The sequence below is a fragment of the Lipotes vexillifer genome, unplaced genomic scaffold (assembly GCF_000442215.2).
Source record: "Lipotes vexillifer unplaced genomic scaffold, Lipotes_vexillifer_v1.1 scaffold368, whole genome shotgun sequence".
NCBI classification, from domain to species: domain Eukaryota; kingdom Metazoa; phylum Chordata; class Mammalia; order Artiodactyla; family Lipotidae; genus Lipotes; species Lipotes vexillifer.
This window is the reverse complement of record NW_006770215.1, coordinates 472,616-484,923: the sequence shown is the minus strand read 5'-3', so window position 1 is coordinate 484,923 and position 12,308 is coordinate 472,616. Positions and strand designations below refer to the sequence as shown.

Here is a 12,308-nt window from a genome sequence, read left to right as displayed (position 1 = left end):
CAGGAATGCTTTACCAAACAAGGTCGCTTTGATGTAAGTGGCTGAGGCTGTCCTCAACATTTTCTGTGGGTGCAAAGAGGCAGGTGTGGAGGCAGCTTTGAAGAACAAAGCAGCTTCCTAGCCAATTGATAGTCCTGGGTGCTCAATAATCCAATGTAGTCTCCTGACATCAATTCTTCTAGTCCGTCCAACAATTGTGTGTGCATCCAGTTCCCTGTACAGACGTCTCTCTGCTTATATCATCTAGAGTGGTTTGTATATCTAGCACGGAAGTCTGATACAAACATAGGAACATGTTTTTTAAAAGTTTTTATTTCCTTTCTTGTTTGTTTTTCTTTTTTCATAGCATTTCTTCAGGGTAAAACATACCTCATAACATTGTAAAAATATCTTGGTGATTTTTTTTTTTTTCATTTCTCTCAATGTTTTTAAACGACATATTTGGGCTTTTTTTTCACCATGGACAATTTCATATATATACAAACAAGAAATTATTATAATGAATCTCAGTGTACCACTTACCGAATTTCAATTCATGGACTGGCAATTTTATATCCTATAAAACCCCACCCACATTTTCCCTAACAGATGACTAACAAAGTGTGATTTACAAGTTTCATACAGCAGAGGCTCTTTTATCAAACCTTAGAACTTAAACCTTAGATTCATTTGCACCTATATAATAATAAAATATAAATATAGTAAAATAAAATAATAATATAACATATAAATACATTATATGTTCTATAATCATAAATAATATGAAAGTTATTATAAATGTAATAAAATGCCACGATAAAACCCATATATTAAATAAGCATCTAGGCATATTTTACGTCTTGTAAATTTGCTACTATTTGGGACTACAGTAATGATATCAGATGTTCTGCCATATTCCTCTGACTACTTTAGGAAGAAATAACATATGTATCATGGCTCTTCAAGATTTCAGGTAATTCTCAATTTTCTCGCGTAACCTCTAGAAATTTTTACTACTTTCATAATAAGTTTCAAACTGGCTATTTCTAAAGCATATTGCTCTCACATGAAAATATAGTTGGAGAATTATTAAACTCTAAAAAGAAACATGAGTTAGAAATCAACACTAATTGAATCTCTCTGTCTCTCTCTCACACACACACATACACACACACACACACAATTTTGAGTATTTGGAAATTAAGAGCTTGCAAACTAATAATTTATGCATATTTTAATCAGGAATTTGAACTGATTTGTAAGAGCCAATGGTTTTGTGTATTTAAAAGTAAAAATGACATATAAACAAACTGAAAACTGATTCCAAGAAGGACAAGCTTGTTTTTCAACACTTGCTGAGCAGCCCTCCCCTGATGTGCTGTGCAATCACCCAGTTCAGTCTCTGCTTCAATGGCTAAGCACTGGCCTTGCAGGAAGGGATATTGGCATAATCATTCCTCTTGCCAGTGGTGCACAATCTCACTCTGACATGACTGCTGGGCTAATAACACAGGTCTCCCAGTAGTAGAGAAGTATCAGATTTTCCCATCACTCTGAACAGAAAAGTGTTGTGCCCTTCCCCTCAAAAACAAAATTCAAATCAAAACAACCACCACACACACACCATTGTGCTTTGCCAAAAGCATTTTTCATGATTTTGCATTTTCACACCTATGATAAATACTTTGACAATTACAATTCAAAACTTTCCTCTGCAAATACTTTAGTAAAACTGATGGCCCAGGAAAAACTTGTTTCTCTTTAGCACTCAATCATATAGCTGTCACAGATACAATGACCCAAGCAACCAGTTTCTCAGCATCATCATGTGGTCAGAATTGTGTTTTCACTTTCTTATGACAAGATACATATTTCACCAGGAGAATAAAGAATGTTTTAAATAAACAAAATAAATGAATGTTCAATAATAAAATTAATAATAATTCCAATGCAAAGTAATCAGTAATCAAGTCCCAAACTCAAGAGAACACATGGCTGTCTCTTCCTGGATATTTTATGAGCCATGCAATCATGTAACTCTCAGTATTTTACAATATTTTTACCCCACTTATAGCATGATGTAGGGATTTCCTGTAATTCCTATTTGCTACTTACTAAGAGTAATCAATGTCTAGTTTGTCATCTTATGATCTTCTTTTTCAGCGTCCTTCACCACGTTTTTTTCCCAACGTATGCTATTACTTCCTAGGAAGGGAAGTTTTCACTAATGGCATCCAGCCCAATCTGCTCTCTCCACACCATGTCCAACCTTGAAGCTCTCTTCAACTTCACCTTCATTTAAGCTTACCTATTGACTCAGTTTCTATGACAATGTTTTCAGCTTATTATCACACAGGGAAGATCTAGAAGTCTCATTCACTTTAAGTGTTAATAGCTGAGAGGAATTCATTTGTTACCCCATGCACACAGGCCCTAAGAGATTTGCATTTTAATAGAGGACAATTCTTTCATAACTCAAAGGAATGGAATATCTCTAATGGTGGAATTTCAAGCATCACTGACACTAATGAAGGAAATATTTGGGGTGAAAATACTTATCACCAAACCATAATACTTGAGACAACAACATATCTTTTCACCTAGATTTAAGCTTAACTTGAACAAAAGCAGATATTCATGCTTGAACAAGAGTAAAAGCAGAACTAAATTTAATGCAAAAATCTAAGCTGTTTCTTAATGGAATGCATTATTATCTTTGCATTCTTTGCTTCTTACCTTTGCAAAGTGAAGTTATACCATGTATAACTCAATTTCATTATGTCTTGAAAAAGATGGCCTTAAAGTTCTCTTCACCTTCACCAAACTTAGACAGGCACCTTATTGTCCTTCGGGTCCTGACTTCCCTTTTCTTAGAGCATTTACTTTAGAAAACTTGTACTTGTAAATTCTCTCTCTGATCTTTCAAGATATAAATTTTCTTAAAAGCCTCCTGCCAGTTTTACAACCCATGTGTGCCTTTCTCAGAGGCCTGGGAGCCACCCCTTTGAAATGTAATCATCAAGAAAGATAGTACTTCTATCTCCCAGTTTCTGTGGGAGGGTAGGAACCTAACTCCCTTGGGTGCCTTGCTCCAAGTTGTAAAACTACACTCTTGACATGAAAATAAGAGAAAGTTTTCTCTTCTTTTGAGTAAGGCCAATCAGCAAACACAGATGGCCTACAATCCTCCCACCCCTTTCCAGATCTTAAAAACTCTCCTGCTTTTTGTTTCAGTGAAATTGAGTTCAGAATGAGTTCTGGTCTCTCTCCCCTATTGCAATAGCCTTGAATAAAGTCTGCCTTGCCTGTTTAACTTTGTCTAGTGCAAGTTTTGCTTTGACAGCCTGGACATGGACAGACTTAAGTACCTATATTAAATTTGTTTACATTGCCCAAAGATTCCTTTATTAACAAACATCCTGAACATAATCTGACTAAGGAAGCAAAGAAAGTACAATACCTTTTTTCTTTATATCCATGGCAGTTTCCTTCTCAGTTTTCATTTTGACATCTTCTTTTTCTGGTAGTAAAATGAGAAAATTATAAACATCTGTTTAATTATCATATATTTCAGGGCACATTTTACTGCCATTAACATCCAATTCATCTTGTATAGAGTGATTCTACATTACAGTCATAGTCATGTCAAATATGAGTGAACTAGCACCTTTGTAACAGAACACTGGTTTTGGTGTGCTATCCCTTCAGGGAAGGAGCAAATTTTTGCTAAGGTAAAAAAAAAAAAAAAAAAAAAAAATTTCACGACAGTATGAACATTAGATGGCATTGTTAATTATGATACAATTCAATAGTTTTTCTAAAGGACATTAAAAGGAATATATTGAATGTTCCCTGGGCTATCAGGCCACTGCAAGCATGTCAGAAGCTGAGAAATCTCTTGGGCTCATTTGGGACTTCAGATGTGCTATTTGAAAGTAACCGTTCAAAAAAGAACAAAACATAGCAAACCAACTAACTACTTTCTTTCCCATACATTCAATAATTTGCTCTTTTTATTTATTTATTTATTTATTTATTTTTTTAGTGGTACGTGGGCCTCTCTCCTGTTGTGGAGCACAGGCTCCGGACACACAGGCTCAGCGGCCATGGCTCAGGGGCCCAGCCGCTCCACAAAACGTGGGATCTTCCCGGACCGGGGCACGAACCCGTGCCCCTGCATCGGCAGGCGGACTCTCAACCACTGCGCCACCAGGGAAGCCCAATAATTTTCTCTTTTGATAGACAATTTTATTAAACTAAATTAATTGGATAGTAAACTTCATATTCATATATGTAATCAAGTAAAGTAATGAAGTAGAATTGAGCACCACTCCTAAGAAAGAAAAAAAATAATCAGTAACAAATTTTTAAAGTGTTTAGGCTTGAATTTTCTTTTAAAAATTTATCAATCTCTACTTTTTTGGAATACTTATATTTGTTTGTTAGTAACAATGACAATAAAATTGTTAAGGGGATTTCTTTCCTAGAAAACAGTAGCTTTACCAGTAATATTACAAATGGTTACTAATTAATTCATGTGTTAGCTTTTAAATTCCTTACCTTTCTTTTTTGTTTCAGAAGTCACTTTATTCTCAGCTTTCTTCTTTTCTTCTTCTTTTTCTAGAGAAGAAATTTAAAATATTTCCTTTAGGAAAATTTAGTACAAAAGGAAAATGAAGTTTTGAATGAAGGATTACCATTAAAGTCAATTCTGCCTCCAGATAGTTCTGTGACTTTGAGCAAGTGATTTAATCTCACTAAGCCTTATTTTCTTCATTTGTAAAGTAACAGTACTTCCTTCAAAGTCAGATATGTTTTCAAAGCATTCTGCACAGTGCCTGGCTCACAGTAAGTGCATAAAATTGTGGGCTGCTAATACTGTTTACAAAAAAATGAACAAGATAGTTCAAGCTTTCTGAACCAAATGTTTGTCTAGTGCCCAAAGTAAGATATTAATGTTGAAAATTAAAATATAATTTCTGAGAAACAATGCTGCAGGTAAGCTAAAAGAATTATTTTTTGTTTTCTTTTCATATGTTCAGTTTCATTAGCAATAATACATTAGGCCATTAACAATATCTATTTTGATTTAACTGTTTTTCAGATCTGCCTCTTATCAACAGACATTTGGATTCTGGTGACATTTATCTGGCACCATATTGGGGACATAACTTCCACTGCCCTTTCTGAGTGGCCATATCAACCAGTGTGCTCAGACTATATTTGCACCCAGAGGTTGCTGTTAAGTCTGGATGACACACAGAACAGTTTGACAGTTTGTGGTACCTCTAGACTTCTTTATGGAAGATTTCTGTTTCAGAGATCTAAGAAAACCTTGGTCTGAGGGGCAGAGGGAACTTCAAATGCTGCCCAGCAACAGCCATGTAACAACTAGACATCCCCGGACATTTTTCGGGTAAGTGTTCTCATTTTAAATAACAAAGTCATGTAGAAGTACACAGTTGTTGAAATGGAATATTCAGTACTGTTAGGTTTGAGGCAGCTACAAGCACAGTTAATGTTGGAAACTGACTGATTTTTATCTTCAGTTAGTAATGCGATTTACCTTATATTTGAAATACTTTTCTCTTTGCCATTTGTCTCTCCAACTCAAGTATAAATGCCAGGCATTCAAAGATGTTCATTACCCAGAACTATTATGAGATTGTTACTATGCTGAAGAAATTCAATGTGTACTTCTAGTATCAATGCTTAAGTTGCCTACTAACGATGGCATCTTATTAGATATAGGAATTAATTCATTCCCTTAGGTATAGAGATTTTTTACCTATGAGATCAAAGCCAACGCTTTCTTGCAGTGTCAGAAGTATAATTTACAAAGAACCTCTTTTCATGACTCCTAGAGATAAGTTAGTGTTGTAGGGAGAAATATATTCACACTCTGTCTACAGTGTACCTTTACAGCTCATCCAGTCAGAAACAGAAAGTCAAGAAGTCAGATTTTGATAGTTCTGGAGTTAGAAATAAACAAATGGAAGGCTACTTTGCCTTTTCCTAAAGGTTTATACATATTAAATATGCAAAACGTCTTTAAAATTCTGAATAAAGATACTTTTGATTTAAGTATCATTACTTTCAGCTTCTCTGGGAGAAATTTTATGTAGCAAGGACTTTTCCATCTTATCTAAATAAATGCATACGCCAGACAGTTGAATTGGCATTTGCTAAACATCACCATCTGATGTCATGTGCTAGGAAAGAAGTTAATTAAAATACAGATTAATTGTGAATATTTCTTAGCCTATATTAAAAATCAATGCCATAGGCACGATAAGATCACAACTTAGTATCCAACTTAGTATCCGAGTCTCTAAGTTTCATAATGTAGATGAATAAATATTTCATTTAAAAGTTTGTGCCAATTAGTTAATCTTATATTAAACTTCAGAAGGAAAGTAGGTATTTGAGGCCAGAAGATGGAAGACATTCTTTTCATTTTTTTAAAAGAGAATTGTCTTGTGTAATAAATTCTACCCTTTGTATTAATATAGCTGGGATTTATTGTGGTGATACAGTATTCTCGCCTTAGTTCAGATTGATTAATGCTTCCATTATACACTCTGCCTGTGATTATGGCCATACACTGGAGGAGTCATGAATAAGAACAGAAATCCACAAAAAGCAGGTATAAATAATGTACTTTAATAACATTTTTATGAATTAGACTTTTAAGCTGTCATTATGGGACCTACTTTATTCGTGGTTAATTCATTTCAAAACATCAACTTCTGAAGATTCATGCATTTCTTCAAGCACAACTGTCTATTCTTTAGGTGATTTGGCAGCAGTGAAATTAAGCTTTTCATTTATATAAGGCACAACAATTTAATTATAACCTACTTGGATATAAAAGTAACCCATGTTTCTTATATGAAAGCTCTCCTTCCCTTGACTGTTTGCTCCTTCAACAGTCAACAGTACCCCTTGCTTTCCACTTGACTGTGCGCCCACATGTCCAATTTCCTCCTCATACTTTCCTCCAATTTGTTTGCTGCTTTGTTAGTAACAGCTAGAGAAGAGTTAGGACATTTTTTATCATTGATTTTCAGAGCGTCCACAATTAAGTGTGTCTATAGAGTGTGAACTTATCAGCATGCTGCCTTTCTCTGAGAAAAGTGTCATAAGCCCGGAAATGACGGCTCTATCTGGCAGGGATCACAGGAAGGGCTGGCTGAGAGAGAAATCCTCTCCGCAATGAGCAGCTCTGAACCACAAATATGTTATTAGCTTCTGCATAAATTAACATCAGAAGAAAGAAAAATTAAATGACTTACTTTTTACTTTCTAAGCCCTTACAATGGGCTTTTCTCCTGCTTTTAAATGTTTTTATGCCATCTCAAAGCCAGAGAATCCACAATAGTTAATTATAAAGCTTTTGAAGATGCCTGTTCCTAGCAAACCGAGAAAACAAATGCAAATGCTTCATTTTCATCTTATGTTTGTTCCTTCCCTTTTTGCCTTTCTACTGTACAGATTATCCAAAATTTACATGCTTTTCTTCTAACTCTCTCTGGCCAGGGTCGATGTATTCTTGGTCCCAGTCAGGTTTCCTTCATAACAACTCATTCTAGCACACCTCATCACTGTCACCTTGTTTGTAAAGAGTGGCAGAGGCTGGCCTGGAACCCCAGTCACAGTATGAGCATGGAAAATTTCACATAAACAGATAAGTTCAATTACACCAATGATTATCAGAGTTCTCCATTGTTATCTACAGAGGGGAATGGAGCAAGAGAGAAAGCACTGGTGCTGCCGTGGGTGACCCTGGTCTGTCTCTGACCCCTTCTGGTTGTGACACTGGCAATGTGCTGTGACACACTGAATTTCATTTACCTCTTTTAAAAAATGCACTAGCAAAATCTACCTTGCCAGCTTATTGTGAAGAAACTGAGCAAAAGTGCCTGGACCAAAGTGGATGTTCAAAAAAAATAATGATAGCAATAACTAGCTATTACTATACTTTAGAAACAATTAAAATCTGCCTACGTATACTCTTCAGTAATTTTTCTAAGTGTGACATTTATTAATCTGAGTCAATGCACATTAATTCTTATTTTTCTGTGTTGAGGGGGCTGTATCAGGAATATTTTATATTGTGAAACTTTAAGAAAAAAATACTCAAGTAGGAATTAACATGTTTATGAAGGGGCACTGTGCTGGAATGAAGTGGATTCTAGTTTCAGTTTTGCTATAATTAGTAGTTTTTGCCTAATGCAACTGTAAGGGAATCTTCTGTCTTCAACCACAAAAGTCAGGGGAATGAGTAGAATGTAGTTAAGTCCCTCTTCACCTGTCTATGCCTTTATTCCCCAAATGAAGTATTTATTTCCTAATTTTTCTGAGAACAGTTAACGTAAAAAGCTTTAAATCTGTAAATAGCTGTTGTACATTCTCTGGCTTTGCTATGGCTTAAAAAATTTTAAAGCTAGAGAAAAGTCCATTTTTAAGCCTTAAAAATGAATATGTTTATATGCATATGTATGCATGGATATACATATATATGTGTATATAATGTCAGGTAATAATAAGGGTCAGAAAAAAATAAAGCTTGGTTTAGTGGATTACAGCATGTGGGAGCAGATCAGAAGTGGCTTTTTCTTTTAAGGTGGAACGGGGGTAAGCCTTTCTGAATGAGTACCATTTGAAAAGATTCTTGAAAAAAAGTAGAAGAGTTTTGGCTATTGAGGAGAAGACTTCTGCAGAGGAAAAATATCTGCCAAGACCTTGAAAGAGAAGCGTTCGAAGGATGAGATGAGGGGTGGCCAGTGATGTAGCAGGGGCCGATCACACAAAATCTTGTTCATGATATGAATTTTCCATTTTATTGTGAGGAAGGTAGGAGGCTGCTGAGAGGTTTCAAGCAGAGTAATTATACTGTGATAAAGTACGTTTTAAGAGGAACTTTGGCTGTTGCTGACTGGCTGGAGCCAAGTACCCCACTGGATTTTGTGATCACACTGCGATGAAGAAGACTAAGAAAGTAAAAGGATTCAGTACAAATATCCTTCTTCATGTTTTCCTCTTTTTTTCCCAAAAATTTCCTCTAAATTTTATTTGGGACTCTTGAAAGAATGTAACATTACAGAAACATGGTGGGAGTACCTCACTTTACATTGTGCTTACGTTGCTATAACAGCAAAGCTCTTCAAGGACTTCACTTGAGTTATCTGGCATAACTAAACTGGTTTTTCAGAACCTGAATCCAGTCTTTGCCTTGACTTTTCCTTTAGGGAATGCTGAATTATTCTTAGAAGTCAGCTCTTCCCATTATCAGCTACTAACAACAAAAAATTCACAACCAGAACTTGTATAGCATCTTCCACTGACTTCCCAGAGACTTTTACATAAACAATTTATTCACTTAATCAACACATGTTTATTTAACCTTATGTCAAACCTTTTGCCAGGGTCTAGAGTTTTAAACTATTCCTTCCAGGAATTTTAGGTATAAGACTAAGAAGGGATAAAGTTTACAATTACAATATGGACTTAGGGACATTAAAGTCGGAGTCTAAGGGAGACAGCAGAGGCCCAAACCCAAGAGCACAAAGTGTGAAAGCTGCTCCAGGGAAAAATGGTATGTGAATTCTGAACTGAGTATGGCAAGTGTTACTATCAATGCTGGCTGGAGGGACTGAGGTGCCTGCTGAGTGCCCAGTCCTGTCCTGCAGATAAAGGCTGACAACTCTTAGTGATACAATACCATTCATGAAGTAAACATCCCAAAGAACTCCAGAGCTAATCAGTGTAAATCCAAACTTTTTCAAGATGCCAGACTACATACAGTTCTTTAAGCTTCAAAAAAGATTGTGGAGAAGTGATCTCAGTAGTTATTTTATGTGATCAGAGCAAGGCAGAAAAAAAAGTATTAGTTTTGGTTTAATCACATTGATTTTAAGGTGATAGGAAATTATACTGTAATAGAATGTTATTAACAGAATACAGCACATGACCTTACATGCATTAGTATATAATTAGTTCTGAGATAAAAGTCAACACATCCTTCAACCCATGAGAAAATGGGCTCAGGAAAGATGAGTAACTTGCCCAACTTCACAAATCACATAAGTGACAGAACAAGGATTTAAAACTAAGGATCACGGCAAACTCTGATCTTTCCCCTACAACATGGAATAAGAAGTTTGAGGTAGACTTATTCTAACAAAAAATTGCAAACGACTGAGGCACAGACAGAAAAGTGCCATTTTCTACCCTCTCTTTCTGACACTTATCTTTCAGCTCTCTCACAGCCAAAGTTCTCTGATATAACGACAATTTTTTGTTTCTGAATTTAGTATGCAAAAGGGAATGCAAAGAGAAAGATTATTTGATACATTTCAAATTGCAAAAAAAGTTTCTTATGTTAATTAAACTTCATATTTAAAGTGGATAAGGTAGATTTCTCCCAAACCTTTCAAAAATGATAAAAGCTTTTTAGATAAGTGACTGCATTACTTTTTTTTTTTTTTTTTTTTTTTTTTTTTTGCGGTACATGGGCCTCTCACTGTTGTGGCCTATCCTGCTGCAGAGCACAGGCTCCAGACACGCAGGCTCAGCGGCCATGGCTCATGGGCCCAGCCGCTCCATGGCATGTGGGATCTTCCCGGACCAGGGCATGAACCCGTGTCCCCTGCATCGGCAGGCTGACTCTCAACCACTGCGCCACCAGGGAAGCCCGACGGCATTACTTTTGAATGGATTAAGTTTATATAAATGAAGGTGGCCACAGCTCTTCTTTTTCTTTCTGGTATTTATTTTTCCTCTCAGTGCTTTTACATTTCAGAAAACAAATGCTCAATTAAAGTTTATTGACCTTTACACTCAAGTGAGAAGCTCTCCATCCACACAACTCATCTCTGGATAGCTCCAAAGAGCATTTTGTATTTTCTTTTTTGTTTTTCTTGGATTTTTTTTCTTTTTTGGGTGCTGCAGCCATTTGGAGATTTTCTAAAAACTCTTCTAACCCTATTAAAATTTACTTTTTATGCAGAATCATTGCTTGTTCGAGATCTTTTATTGTAAACTTTTCTAATGAGTCTTTCTACAAGGGTAAGGAAAATATAAATATAAGATTCATTTCTAATAACAGCTGTTCATTTTCAAAAGCATATTATTTACATATAATTACTTTTTCATATTTTTATCTATATGCTTTTTCTACGTTTCTCTGTGGTTGGAAATGAATTGCAAAAGTACTTTATTGCATTTAAAATGTCAAGAATGACTAGAAACATCAGAAAATTGAGCCTTTCCTTTTTGTGACTAAATTATTGATATTTAGGGAAAAAGTTGGTTATCATTCAAAATCAAAATATACATTACTCTAAACTATCATTTCAAAGACATGGCTATTTTTATAACAGGTCTTTGAGAATTTAGGGCTTGAGTTACTAAACAAATTAGAAAGACTCAATTACCCAAAGTTACTGGTATATTGGGCACATTTTTAAGTCTGATTCTTAATTGAAGCCTTTTATCTTAAAAATATGCCCAATAGATATCAATATTCATAAAGGAAATAAATGCCCATTCAAAGAGTACAACTTTTCTACCTGTAATTGTTTTAATATATTGAATTCAGGTTTATTTCAAATGATGGACTACATAAATTCCCTCATCTTTCATAAATTATACCAAACCATTAACACAATTTTTGTCTTCTTCCTAGTATAAGATCTATTCTAGTGGATTAAAAATTTTTACAAAAAATTCTCACATAATTGAAACAAATATCTGTCACTGTTTGTTATGTGAACAATTGCCAAGACCCCTTACTCCATTTGGATAAAACAGATCTGGCTTTAAAGATGTAGCCACTTTTCTCATCGGTTCTAGAGAGGATGAATAATTTCATTGGGAATTCTAATAAACTTATATAATAGAAACATTTAGGTCAAGCTGACACCAATAGCAAAAAAAAGGTTTTATAAAGAAAAACTGGTACTTGTAAACTAGAGCTTTGGAGGGACCTGGTTCTTTCTTATAAAATACTTCATGAGAAAAGTTTGCTGGCACAAGAGGGTTCCAACTAGAATTTCATAATAAGAAAGCTATTAAAAATCACACTCACTCTTATTCACAAAAATTCTCATCCGTAACTTTCTCTTTTGTCAAAATATAGGGGGAAAAAAACCTAATTTTTAATACCAGCATGAAAGTTATGAAAGATCTCTTAAGAAGGAAGCTGGCCCTGATCAACAGAAAGCTCCTTATCCTTCCCTGATTCTTGGTTGTCATCCCTTGATCTACAGAATAAAAATTTATTGCTACTAGACAGTCAAATCAGACAGACATCCCTCGCCACATTG

The 12,308-nt window shown here is 35.2% G+C and overlaps 1 protein-coding gene across 1 annotated transcript in view; it reads right to left on the bottom strand.

Annotated features, from left to right (window-relative positions):
- TRDN (triadin) overlaps positions 1-12,308 on the bottom strand; it is a 377,023-nt gene that overhangs the window by 189,073 nt on the left and 175,642 nt on the right. Inside the window, exons 11-12 of the mRNA XM_007446048.1 lie at positions 4,540-4,599; positions 3,440-3,499 (exon numbers count right to left, since the gene is read on the bottom strand). Coding sequence (XP_007446110.1) covers positions 3,440-3,499; positions 4,540-4,599 — 120 coding nt within the window. The remainder of the gene's footprint in view (positions 1-3,439; positions 3,500-4,539; positions 4,600-12,308) is intronic.